This window comes from Neodiprion virginianus, chromosome 4 (genome assembly GCF_021901495.1).
Source record: "Neodiprion virginianus isolate iyNeoVirg1 chromosome 4, iyNeoVirg1.1, whole genome shotgun sequence".
Taxonomy (NCBI): Eukaryota; Metazoa; Arthropoda; class Insecta; order Hymenoptera; family Diprionidae; genus Neodiprion; species Neodiprion virginianus.
In genome coordinates, this window is record NC_060880.1 from 10656119 (window position 1) to 10675165 (window position 19047).

The 19047-nt window shown below is 43.0% G+C and overlaps 1 protein-coding gene and 1 pseudogene across 1 annotated transcript; both read right to left on the reverse strand.

The window, feature by feature from the left end:
- Positions 1 to 1405: 1405 nt before the first annotated feature.
- Positions 1406 to 1556, reverse strand: LOC124304169 (uncharacterized; annotated as a pseudogene).
- Positions 1557 to 14272: 12716 nt separating this feature from the next.
- LOC124302353 (uncharacterized) lies at positions 14273 to 18755 on the reverse strand. Its single transcript, XM_046758465.1, has 8 exons — positions 18466 to 18755; positions 17366 to 17615; positions 16512 to 17081; positions 16218 to 16346; positions 16068 to 16100; positions 15755 to 15975; positions 15095 to 15254; positions 14273 to 15014 (listed from the first exon to the last, which is right to left on the reverse strand). The coding sequence occupies exons 2-8, from the start codon at positions 17595 to 17597 to the stop codon at positions 14872 to 14874; spliced, it is 1488 nt and encodes a 495-aa protein (XP_046614421.1). The 5' UTR covers positions 17598 to 17615; positions 18466 to 18755; the 3' UTR covers positions 14273 to 14871.
- Between the last annotated feature and the right edge of the window lie 292 nt (positions 18756 to 19047).

The window sequence follows — 19047 nt, forward strand, 5'->3', positions numbered from 1 at the left end:
TTGTGTGTGCTTCCAGTGTCCTCTTAAGACAATTATTGACTCTAAGAATGAATAACGCACGGCGGGCGGCATAATCTAATTTCGCGATCGTTATCGATAGCGAAGCGGGCGGTATGTTTCGGCAAAGTATCGGACAGTTGAATGTATGTCTCGCGACACTCAAAATCGTCTGCGCCCATGTACGCACACTCGCGTGCAATGTTCACTTGCCGTCTCTGCGTCAAATCTCGCCTCTTGCCCGTGTCGTGACTCAAAACCTATCAGCTGTATCTCATGTTTTGTCTACTATCTCGAAATCATGTATGTGTATAACCTATGTGTTCTCTTGCTCTGTAAAATCATCACTCTCTGTAACGTTCTCTTGCGATACGGTTTGTGTCGCCTCATCGAAACCAATAAAAATCTCGTTTATCGGTATTAATTATCTCTCTCTATCTCAACGTCACTTTCGTTTCATTCACACTCGTTCTCATCACTAATTCGCGGATCCCACGTCGAAGATCCATATTCTTTTGCCATCTCTCTAAACAAAAGTTCTTTTCAACTTTCCCTGACAGTACTTGTTCGCTATCGGTCTCGTGGTCAGATTTAGCGTTAGATAGAGTTAACCGCCCACTGAGAGCTGCACTCTAAAGCAATCCGACTCTGAGGAGAGATCCTTCTATAGCGCGTCCCGGTCACTACGGGCCTGGCATCCTCTGCGGGTGAGTGGCCCCATTCAAGATGGACTTGGAAGCGGGCCGACGCCCCGGGATAAGTAGATCCTCCCGAACACTACATTTCCTGGCGGCAGAAACGCGTGATTCAGTGTTGGGCAGTTTCCTGTTCGCTCACCGCTACTAGGGAAATGCTAGTTAGTTACATTTCCTCTTCTAAGTAATATGCCCAAATTCAGCGGGTAGTCTCGCCTGCTCTGCGGTCGTCGTAAGATTGCGAGTCCATCCTCGGCGACGGTCGTTCGTTCAAGAACAGCACCGCCGACACGGACGAGGAAGACGTATTTTTCATACGTTTGAGTCACGGAAACGACCGTAAACGCCCGCCGTACGGGAGACTCGAGAGCCCCCAGCTACGAAACGTGGACGGAACTTCTTAGCATGAGCGGCGGACCGACCGCGCGGACCATAGGTCCGTGTGTCGCCGTGCCGAATTCGTTCGTTTTCTCGACTATCGCTAGCACCGGAACGTGACGAACGGCAGCGACAGCTCGACCCCGCGATCTGCGGCGACGCGTCGTGACCGTGACATACGTGTTCGTTTGAGGCGACAAGACCCGTTGCCGCGCGACCGGCGCGTAACACGGGCTGCGAAAGCCCAGTCTTTTGCTTGCGAAGGCACGGTGTGCTGTTTCCCCAGGGGGGTTTTCGCAGCACCGTTGCCAACGGAGCAGTCTGTCGTTGTTGAACGACCCTCAGCCAGGCGTGGTCCGGGAATTGTATCCGTGGACCGCAATGTGCGTTCGAAATGTCGATGTTCGTGTGTCCTGCAGTTCACAAGTTGACGAGCAGCTGCGTTCTTCATCGACCCACGAGCCAAGTGATCCAACGTTTAGGGTAATCACATATGTGAATTTCGCATTAAAAATGCTAAAATTACGGTTGTTACCGGCTTTCTGTGGTGGTGAGCACGGCGCCGCGTGCGTCAGCACTTGCGCAGTTGCGCGCGGGAAGGAACGCGCGCCGCACGTCAAATTTCGTTCGTGCAATAGTTCAATAGCCGACGTCGCCTCGAGTTCACGGGTCGTCTGCCGAAATGAACCAGCCCGGACTCGATCGGCTCGCAATGCAAATGATTGACGGCGGACGGCAGTGGGCCGCGTCAGCGAGTCCCGGGCATCGCTGCCCTTGACGCTGCCGCGAGCTTCCTCGTACGGGCGAAAATTCTCTTTGAAGCCTATCGCGTTTGCGGCCTGCGTCCGGGGTGAAACGGCGTTGCACCGAGACACCCGGGCGCAGATGGGCTGCCCGCGAAGAGGCGCCAAGACCAGCTTCGCACGTCTCTCTCGTACGACCTCACCGGGTCAAACGAGCCGAGGCGGACCGCGGAGCGATCGCCTTTCGGCACCGAGTCAGCCGGAGGCGCAAACGACCCGCCGCTGCTCCGCGCTGGACGCGGCGCGACGGGTCGAAGCCTCGGCGCGAGTCGGTCGTCGGGCGGTTTTACCCGGCGACGGCGCTCGTAGCCACCGCAGCGAATACCGGACCCATCGGATCCGGCGTTAGCACCGCGTTCGTTGTCACGACGATTGTGTTGCGCGTAGCGGTCACCGGCCCGACCGTTACGTCGTTCAAAGTTTTGTGAAATTTTGTTCGCGACACGTGGGCGTACACGCCGCTCTCGCGGCAAGACAGCCCCGCGCGCTTACGAATCGCTGCTTCGGCAGTACGAAACGTTAATAATCCTTCCTCAGTTTCACCTACGGAAACCTTGTTACGACTCTTACTTTCTTTAAATGATCATGTTTGGTCATCTTTCTGGCAACATCGGCAATGCCGCGACATTGCCGCGTACCAGTCTGAAGACCTCACTAAATCATTCAATCAGTAGTAGCGACGAGCGGTGTGTACAAAGGGCAGGGACGTAATCAACGCGAGCTTATGACTCGCGCTTACTGGGAATTCCTCGTTCATGGGAAATAACTGCGAGCCCCAATCCCTAGCACGAAGGAGGATTAGCGGGTCACCCGGGCCTTTCGGTCAGGGAAGACACGCTGATTTCTTGAGTGTAGCGCGCGTGCGACCCAGAACATCTAAGGGCATCACAGACCTGTTATTGCTCAATCCCGTTCGGCTAGAAGCCGCCTGTCCCTCTGAGAAGGTTTATTTCTACGCCGGTGGTAAAAACCGCCCGACCGAGACCGGGGGCCTTCGAGATACCGGAAGGTACGCCTCCTTAGCAGGCTAGAGTCTCGTTCGTTATCGGAATCAACCAGACAAATCGCTCCACCAACTAAGAACGGCCATGCACCACCACCCACCGAATTAAGAAAGAGCTCTCAATCTGCCAATCCTTCCGGTGTCCGGGCCTGGTGAGGTTTTCCGTGTTGAGTCAAATTAAGCCGCAGGCTCCACTCCTGGTGGTGCCCTTCCGTCAATTCCTTTAAGTGTCAGCTTTGCAACTATACTTTCCCCTGAACCAAAAAGCTTAGGTTTCCCGGAAGCTGCCCGTCGAGTCATTGGAGGAACTTCGGCGGATCGTCAGCTGGCATCGTTTATGGTTAGAACTAGGGCTATATCTGATCGCCTTCAAACCTCTAACTTTCGTTCTTGATTGAAGAAAACATTTTTGGCAAATGCTTTCGCTTCTGTCCGTCTTGCGACGATCCAAGAATTTCACCTCTAACGTCGCAACACGAATGCCCCCACCTGTCCCTATCAATCATCACCTCGTGGTATCGAAAACCAACAAAATAGAACCGATGTCCTATTTTATTAATCCATGCACACAGTATTCAGGCAAAAATAGGCTGCTTTGAGCACTCTGATTTGTTCAAAGTAAACGTACCGGCCCACCTCCACACTTAGTGAAGAGCACCGCGATGGGATTCTAGTTGGGCCGCCCCGGAGGGCTAAGCCCACCGGTAGGACGTCCCACAATTATGCCAGCTAGACACCGCAAGCGGTGAACCGACAGCGTGGGACACAGATTCAACTACGAGCTTTTTAATCGCAACAAATTCAATATACGCCACTGGAGCTGGAATTACCGCGGCTGCTGGCACCAGACTTGCCCTCCAATGGATCCTTGTTCAAAGATTCAAAGTGTACTGTTGGGATTATGGATGTTGGTGTGATTGATTTTATCATTTAATTGAAGATTTTTTATAGGAAGATTGTTACTTTATTAAAAATAGAGTATTGGAGGTATGTCTTGACAAACTGAAGGATCAGAGTGAACTGACTCCTTGGAGCCATACCACTGCAGCTGTATTGTTAAAAATGTATATTTTAAGGGTCTATACCATGCTCAAAATTATACCTGGTTCTATGGCTCTGTTCGAGTGCTCCCATCCTCATTTTCAGAAAACCATAAAAGCAATCGCTACAGGGCTGACAATGTGTTCACCAGATGTGGCAAGAAAGTGAAAACTTTCACTTTTAAAACAAGTAAAACAAAACTTAAATATGAGAAATATAATATCTCAAAAGAGAGAAACTTTTGTAGACGAACTCAATATTTCAACACGCCCCCTCAAAAGTTAATCTCTTTTACGATTCACAATATTAATGAAAATTATAATATATATATGATAACTCAAAATAAAAGTCGAATACAATACTTTTGATTTATGATCGACATACCTTCCGTTTATTCTTTGTCTGGGACGGTTGTTACTAACCGTGTACATAATGATCCGACATCTGTCTTTACGATAAGGGAAACCCAGAAAAACCTCATCAGATCATAAAACCAAAAAAATTACAATAATCACATTACATCTAGATATTACTTAATATTTACTAATCAATCTTCCAATGCCATCTTCGCCGTTAACTCCAGGACTCTAAACTTTGGTAGTAGCTTGGTCAGCATGTCTGCAATCTGCCGATCTGTTGAAATATGTTTAATAATTATAACCTTTTTTCACATTGATCCCGAGAGAATTGATATTTGATGTCAATATGTTCGAATCTTTTGTGGCTTGTTGGATTATTAGCGATGCTAATACATCCAGTGTTATCTTCATATATTAAGATAGGTTCTTTAGTTTCCAGGTCTATACCTGCTGCTAAAGTTTTCAACCATATTGCCTCTTTGACAGCTTCATACAGAGCCATATATTTAGCCTCTGTAGATGAACCTGCCACAGATGCCTGCCTTTTTGTGTTCCAACATATTGTACATCTATCATACAACTTAAATAAGTAACCCGTTGTACTTTTTCTTTTATATACTAACTCAGGATTATCATTTCCTCCCCAATTACAGTCAACGTGCCCTGTAAATATGTTATTATATGTTTCTTGTACATATTTTAATTTCAGCTTTATAGTACCTTGTAAATATCTGAGCACTCGTTTTGAACATTGCCAAAGTTCTCGATTATTTTTGTTCATATATCTGCTCAATAAGCTTAAAGTTAAAGTTAGATCGGGTCTTGTACATACCATTAAATACATTAGACATCCAATGAGACTTCGACACGGAACATCGTACTTCTCATCGGATTCCAATGCCTCATGATCCAAATTACATTCTAACGGTGTACTTACAGGGTTACAACCTGCCATATTAAATTTTTCTAGTACTGTTTTAATATATGTGCTTCGATCTAGTGTTGTGATATCATTTTGTCTAGTAACTCTAATGCCTAAAAAGAATTTTACCTTCTTTAAATCAACCATCAAAAATTTATTCATTAAATGAATTTTAAAATTCTGCATTGTATCTTCATCGGCAGTACACATCACTAGATCATTCACATATAACACAATATAAATATTTTTAGAAACATCTCCTCTATTCAGTATGTACATGCACCGATCTCCATAAGAATTTGTAAAACCTTTTTCTAAAAGAGTCTTTTCAAATAATTCAAACCAACATCTGGCAGCTTCTTTCAAGCCATATAATGCTTTGTTTAGTTTACAAACTTGGTTGTCCTCACTTTTTACACCCTCAGGTACCCGCATATATATTTCCTCCTTTAACTCACCATCCAAAAACGCAGTTTTGACATCCATCTGGTGGGCTAACAAACCATGTTGATTTGAAAAGGCTATCAAAAATCTGAAGGTCGGAATTCTTGCAACCGGAGCAAAAGTTTCATCATAATCTACAAGATATTTTTGACTAAATTTAAATTAAACGAGCTTTATACTTCAATGGATTCCCGAACTCATCGTTCTTTATTGTAAATATCCATTTGCAATCTACAATATTTGTATCACTTGGTTTTGGTACTAAAGTCCAACTTTTGTTTATCAACAAAGAATTTAATTCATCATTAATTGCTTTCTGCTATTGTTTAGCATCATTCCTATTCTTAATTTCCTCATATGAATTAGGAACAGGACATACAATGGATTGTGCACACAGCAAATAATCAAAAAACGTATCATCTTCATTATATGAAGTTTGGCTACGACCCTTGAGTCTATTACTCCGCCTAAGTTCTACACTGTCTTGAGATGAAGAATTATCGGTTTGTTTCTCAATACTGTCTGTCTGTGTGTCATTAAGTTGAGGTACTGTATTGTGTGATTTTTCAATACTACTATTACTATCCATCTTATTGTTGTCAAGTCTGGTACTTGGGTCGTCTACTGAGTTTAACGCATCGTTAGGGACTACAGTTTTTTTACCTGAATCGACCTCACCAAGTACTTTTATTTTGGGTTTTGACTCAATAAAATTTGTCTCATCTACAATTACATCTCTCACTACCACATATTTATCATTCTCCACTTCATACACTCTATATCCATTTGGTTCGTAACCTACCAGTATTCCCTTTGATGACTTTTCATCAAATTTATTTTTACTGGTTTTAACATGCGCATATACAGTTGAACCGAAAACCTTCAGGTATTTTAACTGTGGTTTCTTATAATACCACATTTCATATGGTGTTTTATTCGCATTCAATGATTTTGTTTGTGTCATATTAATGAGATAAGTTGCAGTTAAAACTGCATCACCCCAAAATACTTTATCTAATTTTGCACGAGATATCATTGTTCGCGCTTTCTCTGTGATGGCCCTGACCATCCTCTCAGATACACCATTTAATTGTGGAGTTCGTGGTACTGTGAGATGATAACTGATACCTTTTTGTATACAATAATCCTTCATCTCATTAGATAAATACTCTCTACCATTATCAGTATATAGATTTACTATTTTTGAATTAAACCTAGATTCACTCTTCGCTACATAATCTTTAAACATCGTAAATACATCAGATTTATTTTTCATTAAATAAGTTACACAATAATGAGTGAATTCATCAACAAAAAATACAAAATAATTTTTATTATTTATCGCAGATGGCGTAATAGGACCACAAACATCTGAATGTACTCGTATATTAAATAATGGTCTTTCTATGTAATCTTTGTTCTTAAATTTATCAAATGATAGTCGCGCTTGTTTACCGTTAATACAAGCTTCACATAAATAATTGTCAGGTATTATTTTACTTACCCGTTCTACGTCATCCACTAATTGCTTATTTCTCATTTTATTAAACTCATCTTTTCCTATATGGCCTAATCGCTGATGCCATAATTTGTATTCGGAATTAGACGCATTATTTGAATAATTGATGAAGCTTTTACTTACCGAAATTTCCAGAGTAAATAGATTGTTCTTCGGCTTACTAGTCATTACCGTCTTACCATTTCGGCTTACTATCACTCCAGGTTTACTGAAATTGACTGAGTATCCTACTTGCTGCATCTTGTATACTGATAACAAATTATACGGTACATCAGGACTGTACAGTACATTCTCGATTTTCCCTTAAACTCCCATATCGCTTGTCACTTCGATGGTTCCCATCTTAGTTGCGGTGATGAAGGCTCCATTCTTCGCAATAGAAATTTTGATGGGTGTCTGTAGGTCAGCGAAGGTGTCGGCTAGGTCCTCTAGATTTATCAGATGGTCAAAGGCACCTGAATCCAGTAGGAAAAAAATTTTATTTCTTTTATCTAGTAACTCAAAGTTTCCAGCCATTAATGCAAATCCGTCTCCATTCAGTGGGTCAGCTTGGATAGACTGAACTGTCCTTGGTTTTTCTGCATTGGGTTTAGGCTTTGAACTCTGCAGGTAGTAACGACATTCATTTTTATAATGTCCTCTCCTTCCGCAATGGTGACACTTGACATACTTCTTATTATTTGCACCATTGTGCTTAGGCTTGACGATTCCACGATGATTTTTCCACGGCTTTCTGAACTCCTTATTATATCGTATGACGTCATTGGTTTTCTGCTCCACATGAAGAACCTTTTTAGATTTAGATTTCTTTTAGATTTTATATTTTCCATATTGTTCATTGAATGATGAACTATTTTGATATTTGGAAATAATTGTTTTATCTACACTAAGAAACACTAAACCGCTTAGTTTTAGTTTACACTCACTAACTTTCAATCGCACTTTAAATGTTATTTTCTTCCTTTTAATGAAATTTGAATTTTGATAATTTTAATTAATCAACAACGTAGCCTGGGCCCATAACCTGTTGGGATTATGGATGTTGGTGTGATTAGTTTTATTAATTAATTGATGATTTATTATGGGAAGATTGTTATTTTATTCAAAATAGAGTATCGGAGGTATGTCTTGACAAACTGAAGGATCAGAGTAAACTGACTCCTTGGAGCTATATTACTGTAGATGTATTTTTGAAAATATATTTGAGGGTCTATACTATGGTTGAAATTATACCTAGTTTTTATGACTCTGTTCAAGTACTCTTATCCTCACTTCTAGAAAAATATAAAAGCAATCGCTACAGGGTTGAGAATGTGTTTACCAGATGTTGCAAGAAAGTAAAAACTTTCACTTTTAAAACAAGTAAAACAAAACTTGGATATAAGAAATATAATATCTCAAAAGAGAGAAACTTTTGTGGACGAACTCAATATTTCAACAAGAACTCAATCCGATTACGGGGCCTCGGATGAGTCCCGTATCGTTATTTTTCGTCACTACCTCCCCGTGCCGGAAGTGGGTAATTTGCGCGCCTGCTGCCTTCCTTGGATGTGATAGCCGTTTTTCAGGCTCCCTCTCCGGAATCGGAACCGGATTCCCCGTTACCCGTTACAACCATGGTAGGCGCAGAGCCTACCATCGACAGTTGATAAGGCAGACATTTGAAAGAAGCGTCGCCGGTACGAGACCGTGCAATCAGCCCAAAGTTATTCAGAGTCACCAAGGTAAACGGCGGACGGGACGTACCCGCCGGAGATTGGTTTTGATCTAATAGAAGCATTCCTTCCATCTCTGGTCGAAACTCTGTTTGCATGTATTAGCTGCAGAAGAAGAAGAACCACGGTTATCCAAGTAGATGTGTGTACGATCTAAGAAACCATAACTGATTTAATGAGCCATTCGCGGTTTCACCTTGATCTGGCTTGCACTGAGACATGCATGGCTTAATCTTTGAAACAAGTATATGACTACTGGCAGGATCAACCAGGGAGCTTCAATACAAAATCTCGGCTCGGACGTGCGCCACCCATCGCCGACCGGGTCTCCTAGCCCGGTCGGCCGCGCGTCCACTGTGTGTTTCGGGACTGCCCGCAGGCAGCCCCGGTTCCGTGTGCCGCCACCTCGACACTCGGCTTATAAGCGTTCGAACGATCTCCCGTACCCGTCGGCTAGATTGGAAGCGTCTGGGATACGTTGGTATAACATCTCTGGTCTCTGAGTCTACGCTCGGAAGAAAGCGAGTTGACGCGTGCGTTGGAGCGTTTTGCCTTCCGTGTTTCACGAAGAGCCGAACTTCTTGTCACCGGGTCAAGGGCCATTCGGCCTAACACACCGACCCGCGGTAATGCAGTGACGATAATGAAACATCGCGAGTCGCGTAGTTTCTTTGGCACGAGGCACGAAACGGTCCGTGATCGCCCGCTTCTGCTCTACGCCGACGTACGTATCGTGCTCCCGCACGTACCAGTACGGCGTAGCAGGCGGACGCCGGGAGCCCGGCCCGACTGACTTGCTCCTCTTACTAGTAGGAGCCTGGCCGCTAGGACGTCGGCGCCGATACGGTGGTAGCACGGTCGGCTTACGGGGCGAAACCTCCGCGGGCTATCGAAAAAATTTTGAACTCCGTGAACTTTGTCGAAATTAACCAATGCTCATTTGACGATGTTCCGACAGGCTTCCAGCCCGGATCGACTCCGGGACGCCGCGCGTCGCCTCTCGCTCGATTTGGACCGCAACTTCATCGAGTCCCGTCGGCCCGTATCGATTTCGGGACGCCGCGCATCGCCTTTCGGTTGACACGTACCGAAATTTTTACAAGTCCGGTCGGCCCGTATCGACTTTGGGACGCCGCGCATCGCCTCTTGGTCAACTTGGACCGAAATTTTCGCAAGTCCCGTCGCGCCGTATCGAGGGTTCGTTCGTCCGCCGTCGTCTCATCGGCCCCGGGTCGCGGCACATTGCCTTTCGGTCGACCCGGACACAAATTTTCACAAGTCCCGCCGTGCCACGGTCGGGCCGCGGGTCCGGCGCCGACTATCACGGGGCGCGGCACATTGCCTTTCCGTCGCCTGGGACGAAAAACATTCCCAAGTCCCTTGGGGATCGAGGACTACGGCCGACGGTCGACGTATCATCGCAAGAATAATTACGGCCTATAATACCATCGCCGAATCCCGCGACGTACCGAGGGGGTCCACCGGTCCCTCCGGTCGCGCTTGTCGGCCTTGCGTTCGCCGACCGGCGATCCGAGCTGCTGCCTCGGATATATCTCGAGTGGCAACGGGTACGGAAAAAAATTTTCTTTTCTAAGTCCCCGCACTCGCATTGCCATCGCACCCGCTCGGCGAGCAGAGCACGGCCGCGCCGGTCCGCCCGCGACTCGTCCGACATGGGACGAGCGACGCGTCGCGTGACCGGCGTCGAGCCAGCTCTGCAAACACCAACACATTGGGGCCTCGTCTAACCGACAAGACGAATCCCCAAGCCAAGGGCTGAGTCTCAACAGATCGCAGCGTGGTAACTGCTCCACCGAGTACAACACCACGCCAGGTACCTAAGTCGTCTACAGACGATTCCGAGTCTCGACATCGAACTGGATGACCCATGATCGACCATTCGAGGCCAGACCGACAAGCGGGAAGATCCCGACGAAGGCCGAAGACCCCGCCCGGCAAACAGGGCTCGTGCTTCGCAATGATAGGAAGAGCCGACATCGAAGGATCAAAAAGCGACGTCGCTATGAACGCTTTGGCCGCCACAAGTCAGTTATCCCTGTGGTCACTTTTCTGACACCTCTAGCTGAAAACTCTTCAAGCCAAAAGAATCGATAGGCCATGCTTTCGCAGTCTCTATGCGTACTGAACATCGAGATCAAGCCTGATTTTGCCCTCTTGCTCTACGCGAGGTTTCTGTCCTCGCTGAGCTGGCCTTAGGACACCTGCGTTATTCTTTGAGAGATGTACCGCCCCAGTCAAACTCCCCGCCTGGCAGTGTCCTCGAATTGGATCACGCGGGAGTATGATCGACGATCGGCCGAAGCCACACGCCACTCTTACACGCTTGGCTCTAGAACATCGTGACAGCCGGGACGAAAGTCCTCAACGCACGCGCTCCACCTAACCGAGTAAGTAAAGAAACGATGAAAGTAGTGGTATTTCACCGGCGATGTTGCCACCTCCCACTTATGCTACACCTCTCATGTCTCCTTACAGTGCCAGACTAGAGTCAAGTTCAACAGGGTCTTCTTTTCCCGCTAATTTATCCAAGCCCGTTACCCTGGCAGTGGTTTCGCTAGATAGTGGTTAGGGACAGTGGGAATCTCGTTAATCCATTCATGCGCGTCACTTATTAGATGACGAGGCATTTGGCCATTTTTTTTTTTTTCCGAATTGTTCGTTTACAGCAACCTAACAATAACATTATGCCTGCGAGGCAGCACTATACTCTTCACCCTCTTCTGCACTTTTCCTGATTTCGGTCCGCCGGTGCGTTCGCGCCATACTTGTGGTTCTATCGGATTGGTTCCACGCTGCTACCCCACCGATCACCACTTTGCTGGATATGAAAGTCAAGTCTCCGGTACGCAAGACTCCTCTTTTTATGAGCTCGGTAGCAGAGGTCCGACTCCATAAACCTCGCCAGTTCAGTGTTACAGCGAGCACCAAGACTGTCTCGGCCTTACAAGTCGTCCTAATCGTCTCTATCAGCGATTTGTCATCAGCGTAATAGTTCACCTCGTTACAATTCGCTCTCTCGAAATCTGTCTGCTCGCTCATCACCTGCGCGTCGACGATGAGCGCGGTCTTTCCTAGCGCAGCTACAATGTCTGGCTTCCGTTGTCCTTCTGCAGACGCAAAGATCAGCTCTTTCTGCACCCACCATTTCTGATTGGCGAGGCCTCTAGCAACGTAGTTAACCACCGCATCGTGCCTCTTCACTCGTACACCATGAGTTCTGTGGCAATGCTGTAAAACATGGTTGAGCCTCTCGGACGGGCCGCAACCCCCTTTACAGGCTCGATCACGGTGTCTTCCCCTGGTGGTCCTGGATCTTGTGGACAGAGCGTTGATCCGTGCTTCACAAGTTGTGACAAAGTCTTCCCCTGAAATAAACCGTGTCACCCTTCTCACCCAGTCGTGCTGATGGTCGACGAGTTCTGAATTCTTAAGGGCACTTCCATCCACGGACTTGTAGAGGAGGTCGGCCTATCTTCGGTCTTTTTGCTTCTCCAAAGCTATGACGTTGTTCGCCTCTGTCAATCTTCTCTCCACCGCTTGGTACTCCTTCTCGATAAACGCTCCTGGGACTTGTCCGCTGACGTACATCGAATACTTCAGGGCTGTCAACCTCGCTCTTCTCAGGATTGGTGCTGTCCATCGAACTGATTGGACACCAAGACCCCCACTCTTGATATTCGCATGGATGTACGCATTCGGGCAGTCGTTCCATAGGTTAAGACATTTCCTCACTGCAGGTCTTATGTACCTATCGGTTTTTCGTAGGTAGCCTATCTGAGCTAAGCCCATTGTTAGCTCATACAGGATTTTCGGGATAAGGACAATTCTCAGTGCCCACAGTCGCTGTTGCGGCTTCAACGGGGCCTTGGATATTCGTTCAAGGTTAGGTTTAAGCCGCTCCAAGCCACTGTTATGCACTCTACCTTCAGGTGTAAATGGCACGCCCAGGTACCTCCATTCATCTGTCCTCTTCAGCGCTGGCAGGTTCTTTCCGTTTATCTTGAATTTGCACCTCGCGTCAATTGCCGTCTTCTTCTGCGTAGGTACCGTTTTTAGTGATACAGTCAGACATTTACTAGCGTTAACTTCTAGGCCACAGCTGTAAAGATATTTCGATACTAAGTCGAGCAGCTCTTGTAGCCCGACCTCTGATGATGCTATTAGGTACATGTCATCCGCAAATGCTGCCACATTCACCTTAAAGCCATCCGGATTGACTCCAATCTCCTCTGGTATAATTTTGAGGAGACCATCGATGACGAAATTAAATAGTACTGGGGAGAGTGGATCACCCTGCTTCACTCCACAAGTGGGATGAATCGGCTGGGAGGTCCACCTTCCATGCCCAGGCAACATAGTTTCGTAACAAACACATATAAATTATGTTACACTTAGTTCCGTGAATATCACAGGTATGTTGTATGAAACGTGAATGTAATGGTCCAGGCACTCTAAAATGTCCGCCACATATCATGCTAGAGTTTCGTCACGATCGTGTTGAATGCCTACATGCTAGTTACGTTGCTGAAGCGTGAATTTGGCAGAACAGAGACGTCACAATGTTACGTTAAGGCTACATAGCAATCATGCACCGCTTGAAATCGGAGTTACATGGCCTCCATGTCGCTAAGGTGTTTCAGGAAATGATGGTAGGTATCAGATACATCACGATCAATTATCCATAAATGTATCAAGTATATAACTATTGTTCTGTGAGATATAGTATTCTCGTTTATTATATTATGTATTACTTATTGACTTGCTCATAAATAGAGCATACAAAGATCTTATCGTACATTTGTACTAATTCTCATACGTATATATCTATTTAACACACAAACATAAATTCAAAAGCTTAATTGGATATTAGGAACAATATCATTTTACAGTCTTATTGAATGTTTGATTCTTGTATTACCTAATCCACATCACAGAAATAGTTTATCTTAATATTATATTTTATTATTTAGGCCTTTATTTGATTGAGTATATATATTAATATTATGAAAGATATGAAATATGTGTCGAAATATAGTACATGGAGGAGAAAAAAAAACGTTTCATCAAACAAAGTGAATAATAAGCATTAATGTTCAAAAAATTAAGAAAGTAGCGAAGTAGAGAAGCCATACTTTTGTGTATAGTAGATCATTACTAAATGAACTTTGAAGTACATGTTGACCGCTCCTAACAGCAAGTCCCTAACTCTCGAGCTCCGGTTATAAAGACCTTAGGAGCTCCGAGTATAGCGATCTCTGTAATCGGACTATATAGAGTGCCTGAGATAAGTCTTTACAAGCGGAGCTCGTGAGTTAGGGTCTTGCTGTTAGAAGCGGTCGAGTGTATGTATACTTTTCTTCTTTAAACTTATTTAGTCATCTACTAATTTATTATACTTCATTGATGGGCATAGTATTGAAACTATTTCAAGGCACGAACACTTCAGTGCTTTCCTCTGTTATTCTATTGGTTAAATTATCACAATCTCGTAACTGGACGATGTGTTTGTTTTGATAAGGCCAGAAAAACTCTCACAATTAACGTAATCGTCGATATTGAATAGAGTGAAAGAAATAGAAGAAGTTTAAATAGTGAAAAAAAATGTCCAAATACTACGTATAATATTTCTATTGTGACTACACTGTACGTGTATCTATAACAATATGAGCACGTAGCTCATTTTATATAATATTTCATCAATCAAATTTGTCTTTTTTAATCTTAATAATCTAAGTAAAAAATTTTCTCAACGTTGAACACGAATAAACTATAAAATAAATCTTTGTACTTTGTACTTTCCAGGTCTTTAATTGTTTGGTATAGACTACCAAAGTAAACGTTAGATATTTAGAAAGGTACGAAGACTAGGCAAGATAATGGGGAAATGAGACCTGCATCTCCTTCTTATGTACCCCATAAATCTGTTTGGGGCATCTTATGGAAACTGTCATGGTTTAGCGCGTCATCATCTGTACTAATTATTAGCTGCAGGATGTGGTTGAGGTCCGTTCTTTTTTGTATTCTCTCTCTTGAACCGCTGTTTAGCTTGGCGGAACCATTCTGACACCGTATCTTCAAATTCTTTATCTGTACAGGTGTATGACAGTCTCACTCCATCTGTAGAGTTAAATACAAGTTAGTGTCGTATTGATGCCTACTCACTGTTCTGTGAATGTAGCTTTAATAATCACACTAACCTTTGATGGCTGCTGTGACTTTCAAATTTGAAAGTTGAAAATTGGCCCTCAGACCGCACCATGAAGCGTCTTTAGCGAAGTCGTTGGTGAATACTTGTCGCAATATTCTCAAAGTATTTTCTTTGGCACTGTTCCCGCCAATTTGTCCAACATACTTTACCTGAGAGTAACAATATTACCACAAAGATAATTATTTTCATTTGGAAAGTTTATGTATCAAATATTTTGTAAAAAAATGCCTGTACATGACTGATCAATTCTCATAGGAACATATTCAACGGTCGTTGCTTCGAAAGGATATTTTGAGAGAAACTCGCTTGAAATTTTGCCAAAATAGTCGGCTTTTGAATCTTTGAATGACTAAAAAAAGACAAATCGTAATACTCTTGCTATGAATTTCCCATGATACAATAAAAGTGATTAAGATTCCCAGCCGTACCTCTTCAGAAAAATTTCCTACACACACACTCTCATCAGAGTTGAATTTTTTACAATACATTTATTACCATAATCAAAGAATGATTGGAGGCATTTTTGATTTTCAGTTGATTCAACCGTCTGTTAATGTTTCAGAATACGAAAAGAAACAATTCTGTCCAAAATTGAATGAGCAGGTCTACTTGCTAATTCCCTTGTAAAAATACATCATGAATCACTCACAAAAGTACTGCAAAAATCTGCATCAGCCAATTTGTTTTCAAACGCTTGTATATCAGCAGTGTTTTTGAATGGAAGATCGTCTGTAACCTTTTTAAAATCTTTTCCGTGACCTACAGTTCCATGTTGACCCACTTTCTTTTCAATCTCAGCTAAACGTCGATCCACTAATTGTTGAGTGACCAATATCTCAGCCAATAGTGTGGTTAATGCCGAGAATTTTTCTGTACAAACACAAATACGTAATCGAAACTGAATACAAAATTCAAGCAGGACTTGGTCACTCTAAAATTTTTTAAAAACGAATCAAGGTTACCCTCTATGAGTATTCTTGTCTTTTCCTGAGAATCTGAAAGCAAAATAATCGTATTGTACTCGAGCCCATGTACTTCCATTGTGAACCATAAATATTATTTTGATCCAAGAAAATTTGCATTGCGTATATCGCAATTTCTCATATACGTACTATTACATAAGTCAGGGAGACTACCGTCAAATAATATTGAGTGCCCTTCTAGACCCTGATGAGCAGAAGGGTGTAAAGCACTAGCATTTAGGGAAGGATCACCGCGTCTTTTTGTACTGCTTGGAAAGTCTGTAGATAAAAAAAAATACGCTTATCAACCAAATAAAAAATTGGACGGTACCCAATTATCATTCATTAAGGTTATTCTACACTACTAAATCCAAATCATAGACCACTCATGCACACATGCCACCTTTAGGAACTTGTATAAAAAAATACTATCCATATATGTACCTGCAGCTCCATTATCCGCATTTATGTCAAAATCATCTACTACAATATCGATGGGCCAAGACTCAAATGCATGAGGTGTTGACGATAGGTTGGTATCTTTCCCTACGATATGTTTCGCTCGTGCCGGGGGGATACTAATAGTATTCGTATTAGTCGAGTTAAAATCAATGGGTAAATGCTCAATGTCTATTATTGTCTGAGAGTCTGATAGTGGATTACTATTCTTTGTTTGGCTTCGTTTTGATGACTTTGGGATATCTGTCTGATTAGGTATATCAGGGGATGATTTTTTTTTTTGAATATCTGTCTGATCAGGTATATCAGTGGATCGATTTGTAACGGAAGGTTTCATATTCTTCTTTTTATCAAGTTTCGGTGGCTCTGGCATCGAGGTTGTTGTGGGATGTTCACTGTCAGGCGAATCTTCCCTATCGGTAGATTCTTCCCTTACGCGAGGAAGCGGCTGTTTCCTTTTTCTAAGATATGGTTTATCACCTTGACTTTGACTTGAGCTACTCTCACTTTCAGATTTTTTAGTTGAAGCCGCAGACCGAGCTTTCTCCAAATTTTCTGTAAATATGAGAATTGTAAATATTCAATTATGTCTACCTAGCTTGTTACATTACGCTATTAATCGAGTAAATGAATCATATTACGATCTGCTAAATTATCATGATTGGAAGATTTTTTCAAACGCTCAATGACATTCAAGTACTTTAAATTGCATAGTTTTTTTTTGGCATAAACACGAAGCATTCTACAGTATATCACGGAGCTTTAGACGATCACTTAATTTTCAATTGAGTTCACAAAAGCAAGGGGGCCTATTACATGCAGTTTATACAATTATTTACCGTAATAGCCTTCAAATTTAACATGGCAGAGTATCCACTTTCTACTGTCTTTTACAGGGGGCTTTCGTTTTGTTATGTATGATTTTACGTCTGCCGTTTTCGGCCACCAACACTCAGTTTTGGTAGCAGTGAGCCATGTACTTGGAACTTTGGACGTTATATCATCGTCCCCATCACTAAAATCATCTTCGTCGAGAAACGTAACGACAGCGTATGGCCCAGTCAGAGTCATTGTCAGTAAATGAATTCACTAGATAACAAAAGTATAGAACAATATATTATTAACAATGAATTTCATCACTTGAGATCAAGCAGGGTGGCAACAAAAGACCCAAGTTATGCAATCGACATCGCTAAAACATGGTCCATAGTTTCCTTTGAGGACTAAAAACTTTATATTTGTCAATATCAAAATATAAAATTCTGAATTTCTGAGGAAGACGTCGAGTCATGTAGTAGAAACATTAATTGGATATCTAATTCATTCTATCATAGCCTCCCTACCTCAATTAGATGCTCTATTGCTATCTATTGTAAATCTTAATGGATCTCAACAATAAGTTTCATCGAACAATGTACTCAATTACTTCCATTATTTATATTGAAAACTTGAAGAATAGTCGCCGGGTTATGATCATTGAATTTTAATGAAAACCAAGGGATTTTTCGAAATATCTTCTTCTGTAAAATTAAGAAAATCGAAACCACAGATTTTCATCTCTCCAATCGCGCTAACAATATATCATTTGCATATAATATATCGCACGTGCATTTCGAGAATAGTGCGATTTTTTCTCTTACGGTAATTTAAAGTACCTACATACATTTGCCAAATTTAATATTGATCAGGAATTTCTTCCATTTGGGATCAATTACTGTCTGAATCTGCGGGGAATGCGTAATATATACGAGACGAATTTATTATCGGTTGCACACGAGTTGCAAAAATGGATAGGTTATAGAAACGTAAGTAGGTAGCAAATACCATAAGTGGTAACCTAGATCCAGAACTAAATTGAGTCGATTTTAGCTGTAAGCTGATTAAATGTGAAAATTTGAAACAAAACAGAGAAATAAAGGATTATCGGTTCGGTACGTACCTTGCAAACCGCGTGGTGAGATCCGTACACGCACGTGTGAGACTTGTTGAAGCTCGGCTTGTAAGAGCGTTACAAAGTGGTGCGTACGTATAAGAGCCTGCGCGCGCAGGGTAGGCTCGCATAGGTGAACTGCTTGCTTAATTACGCGTCGGAAATTCAAATCTCGTGAACCATCGGAAATACGACACTATCTCGCTCGTTTATGGGCATTTTCAAACACTTGTGTTCAATGTGTCTGGCCTCAATCACAACGAATTCGTAACGTTCCTCATCTACTACATTAATACCGACTTCCGAAGAGTCGCAGGGCTTATCGAAGAATAATTTCGAATCCCGACATTTTTTTCCGTACAAAAATATTTTGTTCTTTCTGAGGAAAATACGGTTGACGGCTATAATGTTTTCATTGCGTAAAAGAACACAGTTATCACTTTTTTTTGTACCCAAGAAGAAGTTTTCATACTCTACTGACTTTATAAATCGTCTACCCTCACTGTCTTCTCCGGTGCTGGCAAATTTTATAATCGGATACTCTCTTTGTGCAGGATTTATTTTCAGTTCATTTTCTTCGTGGACCCTGTT

Bases quoted from the DNA above. Each gene is read 5' to 3' on its own strand.
- LOC124302353 (XM_046758465.1), bottom strand. From the start codon at position 17,597: ATGACTCTGACTGGGCCATACGCTGTCGTTACGTTTCTCGACGAAGAT. The intron at 15,976-16,067 runs GTAACCTTGATT...GTGTTTGTACAG, and splicing joins GACAAGAATACTCATAGAGG to AAAAATTCTCGGCATTAACC. The intron at 15,255-15,754 runs GTGAGTGATTCA...TGTTACTCTCAG, and splicing joins CAGATTTTTGCAGTACTTTT to GTAAAGTATGTTGGACAAAT.